The sequence below is a fragment of the Necator americanus genome, chromosome V, assembly GCF_031761385.1.
Source record: "Necator americanus strain Aroian chromosome V, whole genome shotgun sequence".
NCBI classification, from domain to species: Eukaryota; Metazoa; Nematoda; class Chromadorea; order Rhabditida; family Ancylostomatidae; genus Necator; species Necator americanus.
Window position 1 is genome coordinate 13906549 of NC_087375.1, and position 16992 is coordinate 13923540.

General features: G+C 38.8%; 2 protein-coding genes across 3 annotated transcripts; one reads left to right on the top strand and one right to left on the bottom strand.

Annotated features, from left to right (window-relative positions):
- Positions 1 to 524: 524 nt before the first annotated feature.
- RB195_013814 (uncharacterized protein) lies at positions 525 to 7952 on the top strand (the record flags this gene model as incomplete). Of its 2 annotated transcripts, XM_064203806.1 has the most annotated exons (20): positions 525 to 633; positions 1082 to 1092; positions 1291 to 1362; positions 2754 to 2876; positions 2943 to 2999; positions 3528 to 3621; positions 3671 to 3747; positions 3807 to 3949; positions 4013 to 4112; positions 4341 to 4445; positions 4521 to 4673; positions 4738 to 4898; positions 5281 to 5356; positions 6216 to 6365; positions 6463 to 6521; positions 6575 to 6685; positions 6987 to 7099; positions 7153 to 7265; positions 7319 to 7441; positions 7812 to 7952. In XM_064203806.1, the coding sequence occupies 20 exons, from the start codon at positions 525 to 527 to the stop codon at positions 7950 to 7952; spliced, it is 2091 nt and encodes a 696-aa protein (XP_064059687.1). The 2 variants fall into 2 exon arrangements, with proteins under 2 accessions (XP_064059687.1, XP_013303851.2); XM_013448397.2 differs by lacking the exons at positions 525 to 633; positions 1082 to 1092 and having other exon boundaries at positions 1294 to 1362.
- A 1762-nt stretch (positions 7953 to 9714) lies between these two features.
- Positions 9715 to 15987, bottom strand: RB195_013815 (uncharacterized protein; the record flags this gene model as incomplete). Its single annotated transcript, XM_064203807.1, has 16 exons — positions 9715 to 9767; positions 9822 to 9904; positions 9987 to 10115; positions 10195 to 10325; positions 10412 to 10471; positions 10563 to 10646; positions 10723 to 10830; positions 10899 to 10973; positions 11066 to 11209; positions 11268 to 11422; positions 11488 to 11587; positions 11662 to 11727; positions 13621 to 13699; positions 14760 to 14845; positions 15775 to 15840; positions 15970 to 15987. 16 exons carry the CDS (start codon positions 15985 to 15987, stop codon positions 9715 to 9717), a joined length of 1437 nt encoding a protein of 478 aa, XP_064059688.1.
- Positions 15988 to 16992: the final 1005 nt, after the last annotated feature.

Consider the following 16992-nt stretch of genomic DNA (forward strand, 5'->3'; position numbering starts at 1 on the left):
TATTATTTGTCCGTTATAACACATCTTGTTTCTTTCACCAGGTCACATTCGCGAAAACACTTATTTCTACTTGATCGTTCTATCGTTTTTAAAATCTGTGCTGCATAACAATAACAACGCTTCTCTTTCCTTCTCTCGCTACACTTCAAGAAATTTAAGAAAAGTTAGGAAAAGTTGAAGACAGATTCGGATATTCAGAATCTGGAAGTCTTCTCGAGAAAATGCTAGAAATTTGATATCCTACAGGGACAAATAGAAGGACATGGCTGACAGACAAAGATTTGTGAGAAATCAGGACGCTGTTAATAAACACGCAGAAAAGCTCTCCATCAGCAGCTGTTGTAGAGAAGAACGACCATCCAGAACCTCGTCTCGAAGATAATGCAACAAATGCCCACGTCGGCACCGCATAGAGAATTCTCGAAGCCCTCCCGACAACAGTATCAATTCCTGCCTCAACTCTCGGATGTGCCCCACAACTGCGTCATTTAGAAATTACATGACAAGCACACAATATTTGAGCTATGAAAGAGCAGAGAGTGGAGCAGATGGTAAAAGCAATGGCAATGCAGTGCCGTCGATCGAAGCGCGCCGCCCAGCAACCTCGACGCGGACGACAAAAAACGCTGTTCAGTGCAAACTCGTCCTAAACCGCTGTACAATCCTCGCTGGGCACGAAACCCACCTGGATGTTGTCATTGAAGCAATTTTCTCTCATTTGGGGATCTCAACAACTACTCATTGCGCTGAAAAAGCTATTTTGCAAGGATTCATCACGAATCATGTCTGTGGTGGTACCATGCCAGTAACCTAGTGTGACGCCATCCAAAAAATAGAGAAATCCGATTTGTTTGCTCGCTTTACTGCAAGTACTTTATACATTTGTAGTCATGACAAACTGGTGAACAGCTTTAATGAAGAACAGCTATTTTATCACTCGCCAGTTATTTAGCTACCTCTGCCTTCACAACTTGTTTACAAAGAAAAGGTATAGCAACAAGCAAACATAGTAGCCGTTATCATGCCAACACATCTATTTCGAAGGGTTGCAAGTGTTTGTTCCTGTTGTGAGTTAATGAAGTAGTTGTCCTAGTAAGTCTTGTAATCAAGAAAACTTAAGATGTTGACAATCTTAGACTAATCTAGTAGTTTTCTCTTAACAGTTTAATGCCTGCTTGCAAATTAGTCGAGTTCCTTCAGGAACCTTGGAGAACTCAACTAATTCACCTATATTTCTTAGATCGTTTTGTTTATATGCTGCTTCACTTTTCTACGGCTTTTTCTCTTCAGAGTATGGGTCTACTTACTAAAGGGAGTCCTCTCACATGGGCTGAAACCGTCCCACACATCGAATATATAAAGGTTCGTTGGATTTGTGTACGTAGCACATGATCAGTGCAAGAGCATCAGAATGTCGGTGATTTGCACTGATGCTCACAGGGTATTTAAACTACCACTACTCACTTTGAGTATTGCGCACCCGCTCAAAACCCCAACAGTAACTTGTCCATCTAGTTATTTAGCAGAGATGTAATCACAACATTCCCGTCGGAAGCTTTAATTTAGCAGCTTGTTTCAGCACATCAGCTTGCTTCCTGCATGTTTCCGATACTATCAGAATTCTCTTAGTTTAGCAGCGATGGAGGGGAGAACGTATTTAGAAGCACTCACCGACTATTTCTGGACACACCTTACTTTTATCTCCTATAACTTTAGCTTTCATGCCATAGATACTCTAAGACTAATGTTTAGGTCCCCGATTGATTTAGTTGTGTAATTCCAGAAAAAACGGCGTCACTAGGTGCTCCCTCTCCAACTACATTTCACCCTCCATCGCTGCTAAACTAGCAGATTTCTGATATTTTCGCAAACATGCAGGAAGGAAGCTGATGCATTGAAACAAGTTGCAAAATGAAAGCTTCCTAAGGAAATTTTGTGATTACATTTTGGGTAAATAAATAGAGACGGTGCACTTTTACGGGTCCACAAACTCGGTGTACCCTCTCCGTTTCCCGTCTTTTCTAGGTATCGCGAACTTACACCTTAATCCGAAAGCCTTTGTGTGCTGCTATTCAGGGCATTACATGGGAGACGACGGCGACGTTAAGCCACTCGCTCGTACAGAAACCGACATTATTTTTACTGTATATCATTTAGTCTCACTTCCTTACCCCATGCTCCAGCGGCACCTCCTCTGTCCGTTCAACGCAGGTGCTTAAATTTCTCATGAATGTATACAAACCCATTAAAGCGTTTCGCCCGCTTCTCGAGAAAACCGTCGTAATGTTGAATATTTTTTGTCATTATGATGCCTGCTGGGAAAGTCCTTTTAAAAAATCTAAGATACCGCCACGAATACTTAATAACCATGTCAACTTTCACTATTCGCTGGTTACAGCACAACTTTACGATCCTTCATAGCTGCGAAGTTCCTTGTGACGGTGCATGGACCCGTTTCTGTGGGTCGTTCTCCTTTTTGCCAGTATGTCCTTTCGTGTACATTTCCCGAATTACTTCTGAGTATCGCTGCCCTCTCACCTTGGTGGGACTTGTTGATGCTTTCTAACTTAATGATCTGTTTCCGGCGACTAACAAGGCACTTTTGCTTTTCGGCACTCTTGATGTGTCACCCAGCGATCCATTTTTGTCGTCCTCAATTTTCTCATCTTTGAGTAGCGCGAAAAAAAAACCCGAACTAAGGAGCAGGGAATTCTGTGTTTGATATTCTGCAGTTTTAGATATATCTCTTTCAGAAGCATGGTATTTATCAATTCATCAACTTGTATCACCGTTTGAAGAGTCGCCAAGGAGATCAGTTGAAATGGGGAGACGAAATCGAATATACGGTTGTGAAATTTGATCATGCAAATAAAAAGGTGCGAATTAGTAATATTTTCTCACGAATTTTCAGCGAATTATGTTAAAACGATTACCTTTTTAAGGTCAGAGTGTCATGTCGTGCAGAGGAGTTGCTTTCACGTCTACAAGCCCAAGAAGAGGTCTGTTATTCTCATACACATGTTCGTGTATTGTGCAGTTCTTGTAAGGGCATTGCAGTGTCTGTCTCCCAAATTATTCTCGAGAAAGAGAACATTAAGAAGAGGGCGAATTATAGCCTCTAAAAGTCGATAATTAAGCTCCTTTCTACTCTGAAGGTTGTTGGAGTGAAAGGCTGCCGGAATTTTAAGTCATATCAAGAATCAATATCTAGAGATATTTGTGTTTTTTAGGACGTTTCAGTATACTTCGTTCATTTCTACCTCTATTTGTTATGTATGCGATATCAAATATTAGATTTTTCCATGAAGGGACTGTTTTGCTACGTACTTTATTCATGCTTCCCCCTTATATATATAGTAGTGTCAAAACGACATGAAGCATGGTGCAGTTGCAGTTGCGCTCGAAGTGGTGCGGTGGCGGTTAGGATCGAGGGAGGACCTTTGCTAGCACCATTTTTCGCTGCAGTTCGCTCGATTCTGAACTGAACAGTGCTTCATGTCGTTTTGACACGACTGTACATCTTCCAGGTGAACGCTTTAATTGGTACCGTGAATTGCTTTCTATGGCGACCAGAGTTTGCTGCATATATGGTCGAAGGTACACCAGGAGTACCTTACGGAGGTATTTATGTCTTTTATAAAAAATTTTCCTCCTAAATCAGTCTATTTAGGGCTCCTCGCATGTTTCAACGTTGTCGAAGCAAACATGGTTGTCCGTCGTAAGGAGGTGCAGAAGCTGCTCAAAAAAGTAAAATTGTTCGATTATTTCGCAGGAATTTAGTAAAAACATTTCGTTATAATTTTTAGGATGAGTCTGTCCTATCAATATCGTTCCCTGCTTTGGGTGTTTTGGACTTCACTGTCCCACCAATGAAGCCGACTCCACGACAGGAAGGTCCCGGCCGTAGCATTTTTTGGCCTGAAGATGCTGTGTTTTGTGGTCATCCACGGTAAACGTTTTCTAAGTTTTTTTTTTTCTAAACTTTTCTATTTGCAGTTCTAGTTAGTTCCAGATTTAAAAATCTCGTTAAAAATATTCGTGGTCGACGTGGTGAGAAGGTGGCAATCAATGTTCCAATATTTAGAGATAAGAATACTCCTGATCCGTACATTGTGAGTGATAATGAGCTTAATTTTATCTGAGCTTCTTCATCAATTGAGCTACTAAAAGTATTTCTTTCCAATGTATTTCTGGATAGTTACAGCATTATCTGTGTAATCACACTTAGCTGCATCTATGCCAAAAGTTTAACATAGCGTGTTTAATCCTGGCTCACTATTGATAATTACCAGTAACGAGTTTTTCAATGGCTTTCTAGATCTGCATCTGTTTACTTCCAGGAAGACCTCAGTGCTCTAGGAGAAGGCAATATGATAAGCGCAGCAAAGCCAAATCACATATACATGGACCATATGGGTTTTGGCATGGGATGCTGTTGTTTACAGGTATTTATAAATTTTTTTTCTTTCTTTGAATTTCATATTGATCATACTATTTTCACTCCAAGTTTCTCATTCCAGGTTACGTTTCAAGCTGTGAATGTGGATGAAGCCAGATGGTTGTACGACCAACTTACCCCAATCACACCTATTCTTCTTGCTTTATCTGCTGCAACACCGATTTTTAGAGGCAAATTAGCCGATGTTGATTCGAGATGGGATATCATCAGTGCGGTAAGACTTCTTTACTAGAAATCCTGCAATTTTTTTATACGAGCGGAGATTAAAGATGTTTTAGAGTGTGGACGACCGAACTGCAGAAGAACGTGGTCTGGTTCCACTCAAAAACTCCAAATGGACCATTGCAAAAAGCCGCTATGACACCACTGATTGTTACATATATCCATGCTCAGTAGCATACAACGACATACCTCTGCAATATGAGGAAAAAATCTACAAGTAAGTTCAACTTTTTTTTTAGCATTTTTGCACTTTCATCTTTAAAAAAAAGTTCCCTCTTAAGTGATTTAAAATAATGTGGACTTCATAGGTAAGAATTACTGCAGACTGTATTTAAAAAAAGTAGCTGCATCGCTAATGTTTTGCAATTCACTAGCTTTTTTTATAATGTTGAGAAGACTCCGAAGTTATTTGCTTCTTGTTTGATCTTCGGAAAAAAAAAACCCAATAGGTGACGATCATCTTGCCCCCTGTTCACTTCCACCACCTTCTAAAAAACTTCTTCAATAAACAAAACAACTGGACATTTTGGTTAGTATATCTGAAATTATCTATAATTATCATCTTCGATAGCTACTTCCGCTAGTTTCATCTATTTCAGACAACTGCGTGATGGAGCCATTGATGAGCCACTTGCAAAACACATCGCTCATATGTTCATTCGAGATCCATTACAAGTAAGCCTCGCTCTTAATCGTCCTTTCGGAATAGTTATTATGCAGCATTTCATTTAGCGTAGTCGCGTTCCATCTGCAAAGCAAATTAAACAGAAACATTGCTCTCAGTTTAACGACCACCTCCTGTAAATTCTGAATTTTGTCTCTCTCATAATGTACTATATTCATAATTTGGTCAAAGGGACTCCAAGGCTGCTGGAATTGCCTAAAAGATTGCATCCAAAGTGGGACCCTCGCTGACTAAGATGGTACTGCAGAGATAATTAGAGGGTCCCCCGCGCCATCTCGAGCGCAACCTAATTTGCATCAAACTGCAGATGGTTTTGATACTACTATAATTCGCGATAGATATCCAAACAGTTATAGCATTCGGCGTTTTCGTAGTGTAAAAGAAGTCGTATCACAATGTGAGATACTGCGAAGTAAATTCATAAAAGTAAGGATGATTCATCGAATGCTGAATAATGGAGAAATGTATTCCTTCTGTATAGATATCTTATAAATCCGGAAAACCCCGGTTTTGCTGAATTATTCGAATAATTAAACGTTCTCAGGTTGGAAGTTCCATTTTGAGGGTTTAAGCACTTTAAATCAGTTTTAAATCGGGTTGGTTTCAAAAAACCTGATTCCTAAGCGACACAAACATTAGCATTGAGAACGCAACGTTCTTGAGAACTGTGTAAGTTTTCAAAGCAACATAAGGGGAATAATCACTTACTCAGTAGGCGCAAAAAAATTGTTTCTCATGAACGCATACTTCATACTTTACTGCGGACGAGTACTCGATATTTTAGATATTCTTTTTTATTTGGAGCTCAGTCGTTTCCTGTTCAGTCTGATTTTTTGAGTATGTATTCAGGTATATCGCGAAAGAATTGAACAGGATGACGAGAAATCAACAGAACATTTCGAGACAATCCAATCGTCAAACTGGATGAATATGCGATTTAAGCCGCCACCCCCTGATGCTCCTGAAATAGGCTGGCGTGTAGAGTTTAGGCCAACGGAGGTTTGCAGATTCTATTGTTGGATGCAGTAATGAGTCAGAGTGAAATGTGCTATTTCTTTGATAGCCCCTAAAATCTTCTTAGATGCACATTATTCAGGTTCAGCTCACGGATTTTGAAAACGCTGCTTATTGTTGTTTCGTCGTTTTGTTGACTAGGTTTGTAAAAATTCCTTAGTAATACTGCGGAAGATTTGACAAAGCTGATTTAGGGTCATAATCTCGTTCCGCCTTACGTATCTGCTGCCGATTTCTATGGTCACTGAGAATATGAAGCGTGCACAGAAAAGAGATGCTGTAGTATCTCAAAAGTTCCTGTTCAGGTTAGTGCTTCGATTCACAAATTTTGGAAGAAAAGAAACTTTGTTTTGTCTTTAAAACTTTCTACTCTTTTTTTTTTTGGTACGACTGAAATTTATATATGGCAATAACATCTAAGAATGCAAATATTAAAATATCATTCCGTTCGAAACCTCCATACTTCTCTCTGTTTCAAAAGGTTTTGAGATCCTCTTAACTAAGAACCATTTCTCGTGTTATTCATGTGAGTTTCCGTTATGTCCAGTCCCCTTTTTTATCTCCAGTGCTGTTAGATCCCAACGCTTAATGCTGTCCATAGTTTAGAAAAAGTCTCGCAACATGTGTCTCAGCACCAGAAAATCTTAAAGGAAATGCTCCACAATGCGGAGCACCAAGTGAAGAAATAGAGGAGATGACTATCAATGAGATTATCAATGGTTGATTTGTTACTTTCCTCTGTTGATCTATAGAAGAAGTGACGATTTTTCAGGTAAAGATGAAGGATTCCCAGGTCTCGTTCCACTCATCAGGCAGTACCTTGACAGTGCAGATGTGGATGTGGACACGCGTTGTACCATTTCGCAATATCTCAACTTCATTTCGGTAGTATTCGATGATTTGGGGAGAAAGCGCAGTTCTTTTTTACACCCCTTTAGAAACGAGCCAGCGGTGAGATTTGGACGTTAGCTCACTGGATACGGAATTTTGTAGATCAACATCCTGCATACAAACATGATTCAGAAGTGAAAGACGAGATAATCTACGACCTTCTTGTACAGGTGAGCATTTGTCGGTTTTCCAGAGTTTCTTCTCAATATTTCTGCAACTTCTGTTTTTATCTTCCACACGAAATACATTCCAACCATAATGAGCTATCCGTGTCAACGTCTCTCAATCACTTACTCTTCTATATGATGCCTGATCATTTCTATGCATTACGTCTATCCTCTGAAAAAAAAAATCTGTGACCGCTCATCTCTTGTGAATACCGATGCTGAATTTTCATGTCAACGAGCATCTTATCATAACAACAGCTCAAGCATCCATATCGAGTAATATTGCCTTACTCTATTACCACAAGATATTCCATCCTCAGGAGTTTTGGAACTGACCAATGATCCTTTATATTTCAATAATCATAACTTACAGATGGACGGGATATCGAGCGGTAAACAGCACTGCCAAAAACTTCTAGGATGTCATCGATCGAAAACAGACCACTTGATTCCGAGCGCGGTGCGACGAGCTGAAGAAAGCTTTGTGATGAGCAAACAAAAACGGGGCGTCTAAGCATACAGTTGTTCCTAGAGGTGTGCAGCCCCCAAAGGGACCTCAATTGTGGTTGTGATAATTATCCCATTGATTACTTAGAAATCAGATTCCTCGAAACGATTCCATGACCGTATACGTTGCTTTTAAATCCTTAAATTAATCTCTTTACATGAAAGGGCTTTTTTTTAACATATTGGATGTAAAAGTGGGTAAACAACTTACGCCTTGAAATTGTGTTGATCAGAAGTCAGAATTATTTTTTTTTCAAGAAACATTTAACTGTATTTATGTTTTCTAGTGTCACTTCTATGCGGTGATATATTGTGCCATGAAAGATATGTGGGATACATGCTAGTAAGAACATATATGACTTGCAAATAAACATGTGATGTAGTAAATGTTGTCTCTGATATGATATATGGCATAGCATTGACTGGAAGAGAAATTTGGAAACACTGTCGAAAAATTTCAGCAGGGTGCAGATTTAAAAGACTGAGCGAAGTGAAAAGTGCTCTTCGAGACCCGCATTTCAATGGTATTCCTTTCTTTTTTATAGTTGTGTTATTTTGATTTTGAAAATTCAACCACAAGGTACCTAACTAAACTCCTCGCTTATTTCCTACTTAAATCTTCCTTTCTCTCCACTTTTCATCCCCGCAGCCGCCGGCAATGCGTTGATCGCGCGGCATATGTTTGCTTAGCTTAAAAACAAGTCAACTTGTTCGTGTTATTGTGCTCTTCTGTCCAGCTTCTAAATAAAACACAGTTGTCATCTGAAATCACTACTCTTTCGAGCAAGAAGATTAGAAAATGATTATGAGTATAGTGAATCCTGAGCGGCTCTGCGTTATGTGTGATACTTGCCATAGATAACTCTTTCACATTACTTGTTAATGGTGTTTCTAAATCAAAGAAAACTACCTATACAGGAATTGAAGATATGAGTGATGAAACTGACGGTCAGAGACCACAGAAATTCGCTCTGATAGAATCGAAACCTTCTTCTATAGTTAATTTCATGTCGACATCGACAATAAAGGATGGTGTAGTCAAATTCACAATAGCCTGTTGTCGAATAAATTTTTCATTTAAAAAAAATGAATTGATTTGTACACTATATACATCATATAGCCAAGAAAAGTAGCACCTCGATAGGTTAATAAAACTAGTGCTAATGCTGGATTATGAGACTAGAAATAACAACATGAAATATTGGGAGATATACTTATCCAGACTCATTTAAATCTATGTTTCCTTATTTCTCATAAAAAAAAACAACAGACAACCAAATAAGGACAACGTAAAGGAAAAAAGGCACAAGAGATCTTGAATAGGATAGAAAGGGGAGGTGATACTAGTGATGCAAGACATTCTACAAATAACAACTAGCGCTCGCATTAATTACGAGTCAACTGCATTACCGTAAGCTCCTGCTCCGACATCAGCTGAAGCTAGTTCACGGGAGCTTCACTTGATTTCGGAGCATAGTCCAAATTTGAGTAGATTCATGTAAACGCTTTGCTCATATATTTTTGAAAGCTTTCGTTTCGAAATATTTAGAGATCCGCAATGTCTAGTAGTTGTTGAAGTGATGACGATGTGGATGAAGCTTAGTTGCTTCATCGCTCTACTGTCCTGCGAGCTAAGACAAGTGTTCATTGCTGTTCAGGATGTCATCCTGCTCCTGGAGGGTACAAGACGTGTTTCAGAAGTTAGAATGGTCAGCGCGTGTAGTTAAAGTTGATTCTATTACGGTGAATCAAGCAATTGATCTTAAAGTTCAATTTGTTCTTCTTCTCTTAAAGCTGACGCCGACTTCTCCTGGATGGGTAGCTGGAAATAACGGAACTGGTAGTACTGTGGTAAACCGCTTTTGAGAACACCAACCACGACGTTTTTGCTGGATCCATGATGGCACGATCTTCACGTGCAAGTCACAAATGTTCACAAGGAAGCAGTTCGCAATTAATCTGAAGATATTAAGCAATCTTATTCGCAAAACGAAAAACCCTACAGACGATAAATAGAATAAAAGAAGTTCATTTTGCTGACCCAACGTTGTTCGCCACTTTAAGAAGCTTCAAATCCTTCAAGTCCTGTTCTCCTTTTCTGGCTTTATCATCTAGTTTCCTTTTCAAACGTCGAGTAAAAACGCGTATGACATTTACCAGATATTGGAATCTGAAAATCTTTTGAGAAAACATTGAGAGAACTAAGTAATCTAAATGGTGACGCACAACCAATCAGAAAAATTTGGTACCTGGGTTTCCAAACACTACCAATAGCCAATAATTCTTTAGCAACAAAACGATTCTTTTGCAGTAGATTGTATACCACTACAGAAACAAGCTCCAATTCAGTAAACTCAATGTTCCATTCTCGATCATTACCCTCAAATAGACTAAAATAATGATATACATGTCATAGCAGGAGTAAGACAGGTTTTAAAAAAATGAAAGAAGATTCCAAGAAAGTACTTGATCCACATAACCATATTCGAAATCAGGGTCAGCAGAGTACAAATCAGGTAGCAATCCCTGAAAACGATTTATGAGATACTAGATAAAAATATGCTATGCTACAGAAAAGGGAAATGATTATATGAAAAATTAGAAAAAGATGACTTACACGCAAATAGTCGAACAACTTTACTACATATGAAAAATCATCAGGGTCTTCGTAATTCCCTAAGTAAGTATAGGAAGCAAGCACCTGAATATCAAAGTAATTCACAGCAAAATAGAAGTGCGTGTTTTGAAATCTCACACATCTCCTAAAACACAAATACCTTCATAATATCCTTTCTATCCGAAGCATGAATCAGGTGCAGTTTACCAAACTTTGAGAATAAATAGTTCGTCATCTTTCTTGGTAATATGTACGAAGGTCCTCTTGACTAAAACTAATCGTATTCGTAGCCACAAAATCGTTCTGAGCAAATGTGAATGTGAGAGTTATTCATACATTAAGAATGAGAACAATTTTCACAACGTTGTTGACTGTGTCGACGAAGTCTGGAGCATCATTGTCCTCATATTCCTTGAGCAAAAAAAAATCAAAGGAAAAAATCAAGAGAAACAGCTACAAGGAAAAAGTAGTTATGAAGTTAAATCGAAGTTGGACAGAGATACCGCGTCCAATTGGATTCCTCTCTTCACGAGTTCCTCCATGGCTTCAGTGAAAACAGTTAGCTTCTCCGAATCAGAGATCAGCTTTGATTTGCCCATAAACCGAAGCACTAGTTCGATTTCATCAGGAGTAGCAGAGATAAGCATCTACAAGGAAATAGCTTCTCAGGGTGTAGCATGAATTAGATGGGTTCATCCACATTACCATTTTGTAAATGCCAGAAATTTTCTGCTTCATGAGAGGAGAAAGCTCTCCTTTTAGGAGGTCGGACACTTTCTCGTTCATAAATCTGAGCATAGTGACTTTTTCATCGATGCTGTTGGCATTGCTGATAGCACAGTAGATCGCAACGAGGGTAGCTAAATGCAAGACTGTCTTACAGAAAACACACTAAAACGAAAAGTTACACAGGAAGGTTTCATACGTTTCGGATGGTTGATCAGTAGAGAACTGAGCGATTTCCGGACAAGTAGTGATTCCTGTTTGTCCCGGGCGCTCAGTAGTTGTGCAAGAACATCTCCCACCTAGGTAGTCGACATATAGTAAAGCAACTATCACTAAAAAACAAAGAGTGGGATAAAGCTTTCGGGATATTTACCTGGTCGACATAATCAGAGTTTCTTTGACAAGTGGATGGAAGGCCTTTGATAACGAGTTTTTGAACCTGAACATATTCTTTATCTTTGCTTTCCAATAGTAGGAGAACCTACACTACAATACTATGCATGAACATTGAAGAACCGACGGTGAGTGACCGTGCCGCACCATCGGTCACCGTCGCTATTCTGTAACTCGTCATAAAATAGAAATTTAAGAACAATTTATATAGCATTAGATTCCTCCCTCTGAGATCTATCTAAAACTGCCATATCGTTGAGAAAAGAGCAAAATGACGCCAAATATGCGTCTAAGAACAGTAATTGGAACCTAACATAGCCTAAGGTTATAGTTGAAAAAGTGTTCAGAGACTCAAACTTTCAGATTTGGTCAGAAAATCAAGAAATTGTTAGAGCAAAGCAAACGAAATTGTTGATTTGTTATTTTTTGAACACATTTATGCGATTTTGTTTGTTGTGTAAAATTGCGGTTCGTCCTTACTTTGAACCTTTGTAGCAAGGAGAGAATTTATCAAAGAAGCCAAAAACTTGTTATTAAGAGCCCAAGTAGGTTTGAATTTTGTGCTATTTCTATTGTATCTGTGCAAACGATCTTCACTCGTACCCTAGAACAGCGCAAAGTTTGGAAATTCCACTTTGCGTCCCCTTCCTTCATATCTTCTCTACTTTGCATTTCCGTTAATCTCCAGAACAGCGTTCAAATTAAAAGAACCTTAGCAGAACTCTTGAAACACATATACTAATAACACATAATATACTTTAGTTTATAAGGCTTGTTTTTCTCTGAACAGATTTTCTCGCTTTCCTATAACACTGTCTTTTCATAGCTTTCCTATAACACTGTCTTTTCATAGCTTTCCATAGTAAGGAAGAACAACAATAAGTAGAGAATTTCATGAGAGAAAGAGAAAGTGGAATTTCCAAACTGTTTGCACACATACAATAAAAATCGCACGAAATTCAAACCTACTTGGGCTTTTAATAGCAACTTTTTGGCTACTTTGATAAATTCTCTCCTTGCTACAAAGGTTCAAAGTAAAGACGAACCGCAATTTTACAAAATCGCATAAATGAGTTCAAAAAATAACAAACCAACAATTTCGTTTGATTTGCTCTAACAATTTCTTGATTTTCTGACCAAATCTGAAAGTTTGAGTCTCTGAACACTTTTTCAACTATAACCTTAGGCTATGTTAGGTTCCAATTACTGTTCTTAGACGCATATTTGGCGTCATTTTGCTCTTTTCTCAACGATATGGCAGTTTTAGATAGACCTCAGAGGGAGGAATCTAATGCTGTATAAATTGTTCTTAAATTTCTATTTTATGACAAGTTACGTGCAAGCTACGGTGACCGATGGTGCGGCACGGTCACTCACCGTCGGTTCTTCAATGTTCATGCATAGTATTGTACTTTCTAAATCAAATGTTCAAGAGCGCTATAGATGAGACATTCAGCTGATAGTGGTTAAAGTGAACTTCAAATAAGCAGGAAACATAGGTGCAAAGCAGATTACTACTTCGCTGTACAAACCACAAATCTAAAAAAAAGAACAAAATGTTCGCCAAAAAAATACTTTTATTCACTTTTTGGCTGTAGTCAAACCAACACTTGCACTGTACCAAAACTCTGAACACATTTTTAGAATCACTACCTACATGAAATGCAATCTTCAGCATCTGTTCGCGACCTTTTCAAGTTAGCTAGAACTGCAACATCGGTCTATTCACGAATATTTATTGATAAATGTATTCAACACGATTTAAGCGCTAGATATATAGCAATTACCGGAACTATGTACTATATAAAATAATGGAAATAAACTCTAGCCAAGGGCAAAAATTCCCCTTAGTTATTACTGCAGACGCAAATCTTCAATCAGTTTAGCAAATATGATTTAAGATCAATAGAACTATTTTTCATGACAAGAAAACACCAACCTCCACATCTGGTTCATTTAGTTGTGACATTAATGTGTTTAACGCTGAGACTCTTTTACCAGGGAAGGAATCGAAATATCTAAAACGACAGAAGTATAAGTGAGACAATTAGCATGTTATTGATGCAGTTGGCAGCAAATCCCTCCATTTAGAGGAGAAAAGAGAGAAGCAAATAATTTGTCACTGAAAGATGACCTGCTGAGAAATAATAATAGTGCCGAGACCGTGCATTAGTGCTGCAAAATCCATGCGTGTACATCTTATTTATAGTGAAGTCAAAACGAAATGAAGCACGGCAAAGTTGCGTAACCGGTTGCACTCAAAGCGGTGCGGTGGGGCGTAGCGGTTGGGATCGCTGCTAACACCGTGCACTGCTGCAGTTCGCGATGGTCCCACCTCGATTCCAATCGCTGTTTCGACCGCGTCGCTTCAAGCACAACCGCTTATGCAACTGCACCGGGCTTCATGCCGTTTTGAGCCGACCATAATTAATTGTGCGCTCTTTGAAATCGCGCTCTCCTTTGTGACTGAGACTGTACGCGCTCCTAGATCAAATGTGCAGTATCAGCTTTCTGAGCAAATCATCAGCATCATATAGTCGGGTTAATACGACATGAAGCACGGACAGTTGCGTACGCACAATTAATGGCGAACTGCAGAGGTGGGTGGCGGTAGCGAGGATCCTTAGACGATCCCAACCGCTACGCTCCACCGCGCCACTTCGAGCGCAGCCGCTTTCGCAACTGTCCGTGCCTCATGTCATTTTGACCCAACCATACAAACATGTCGATGATGTTGGGATGGATAAATCAACACACAAAAAGAATGCACTCGAGGTGATGGCACTACAATCTCGCGTCTCTGTTAGTCATCAACTATTAGTTGCTATCTAGCTTAACATGAAACCTAAGGTGATGGAAATGCCGTCGAAGACGATATTCAAATAAAACAATGTTCCCTATATCGCAGTACTTTTTGAGGCTCTCTTTCCTCTATATACACCCTTTCACAGGTTCCTTTCCACATGTCTCCTATGATGGACTTGTTATTAGGTGGTCCTAAACATCTTCTGACGTCAATATTAGTTAAGATAAGAGTTTTTTCAGTCATTTGCACGTCTAAAAACGAGTCTTTCTTACCTGAAAACAATCTGAATTGCTAACTTCTTGGTTGAAACATCCGACGATTTAACTGCATCTATGCAACGTTGGAAGTCACCAGAATCCTGAAATACCAATTTTTGTAACTTAGATGTAGCAGCCGCAAAATAGTTTACAAAATTTCAAGGTCTTTCCAAACCTTGACCATCAAGTAATCTCGAAAGAAAGGTAGAAGTTTAGGGATGGCAAATGTTCAGAGTTCCTTAACCTTATTCAAAATTACAATATGTAATTAATAAGATATTACTACATCATAATGCAATATTTAAATATTATATATTCAACAATAGACTAAGGGGAAAATGTAGTTGAGTGGAGGGACTCAACCACGCTCTTATTTCTGGAAGCTCTATCTTCCTTTTTTATCTTAGTAACTTAAACTTACATGTTACAGATCCTCTAAGAAAAATGCTTAGGTCTTAAGAACCTTCGATTTAGTTATTTAACTTCCAGGAATGAGGGCCCAGTTGAGTCCCATTCCTCCCCCACCCAGACTACATTTTCCCCAGACTGATCTCTCCACATTTTTTTTCCTTAAAGCAACTTTTTTTAAAGGATTAATTTGAAAGATCAGACCTTCCTGCAATTAAAAAATTGCCTCAATCATTTCTGTGGCTCTACTTCTTTCTCAGTGCGTACATTTCGAAACATGACAGATTTGAAAAAGGATGGCTGGAAAATTGTTTCTTTTTTTTGAATAAAAAAGAGCACTAGCAGCGCTCAACAGCTAAGTGCCGCAGATTTTATTTAACGTCCTTAGTAGCGATTATCTAAATTGCAGGCAATCTGCATTCAGTCTCCTGTTCTAAACTCAATCCACACCCAAACATTAAAATGGTGTGTTGCTATTCTTGCAAAATCGTGTTTTCGTCGTGTTTGGCGGAGTAAGTGTACCCCACAGTTTGTGAGGAGTTCAAAGACGCGAAGACGCGGAGACGAGAATGAGCGCTGCTTTTAAAAGAAATAGAAAATTGCAAAGTATAGAGAAAACCACCTTGCTGCTGCATTCATCTAACCGTTGACAAATTTCATACAACACAGGGACGTCCACACCCACCATCTGAAATCTACAAGGAGTTATAGCAGTACAGTAGTAACAGTACTGTATTCTACTGATAACACTATAGCAAGAGGTTCTGGAAAGCACCAGAAAAATAACAAAACACTACTAGCAACAGATTTTGATTACCAATCCGATGAATAGCATGAGGAGACGTGGAACGTGGTGTGAGGGCCGCAATTTTGCAATTTTCGCCACCACCCTCTACTTCATGGTGATCTTAATGATAATGTGGAGCCTGGGTCACTTTTTTTTTTGTCAATCTGAGGTCTTTTCTGTGTAGATTAACGAGGTTTGCATTTCTTATCCTCCGTGTTATGAGGACTAACTATGTATTCCACCTCAGTAGAGATTCAGGGAGCGCCAGTGGTCTTTCTAAGATGATGGTCATCCCTGATACTCTTTAAAAAAGGCAAGGTATTCCTGAGGACGAGTTGCAGGATTGTTGATTTCACAGAATTTGATATTACAAAATGATAAGTATGTTCCGTGTCATCAGCACCTCTCTTACACCTATTATTTGTGAACGACTTCACTAGTCGTGGTAAAGCAAATATGACATAGGTAACGGTATCTTAATAGTAACGGTAACTGTGGGATTTGGAAGTACCTCCACAGTTGAGATAGACATGGAAATGTTGCATTAACAGTGTGCACTAGGGAAATATGACAGTGGTGGAAATATGCTACGTACCTTGTTGATGTCGTCGCTTTTTTGTCTTTGTTTGTTTTTTGTCGCTTTTATTTACGATACTAATACGGAATTGAATCTCCCATAGTGAGACATCATAAGATCATCACAGTTCATAATCCAGTAATCCTATACTTATCCACATCATTCGTATTAGGCCGAAAAATATAATTCCTCATTTGAATCCTCAACTCTCCATTAGGCCTACCTATTTGGTTACGATTACTTTGTCCGTGGAAGCAACAGTAGCAGAAAAAGTGCTAATGTGCTTTAATATAGTTATCGTCATAAGAAAAATACATATTTATCGATAAATACCAGAATTTCAAGCTACATTTAAAATATTGAGCTAAGAAAGTGTCTCCGTTCATTGATAATAAAACGTCATGAGATGTACAATAATGTAAGTAAAGGTCACAACCCAAAATGCGCGTACAACACACCATTTCTTAATTGCGTGC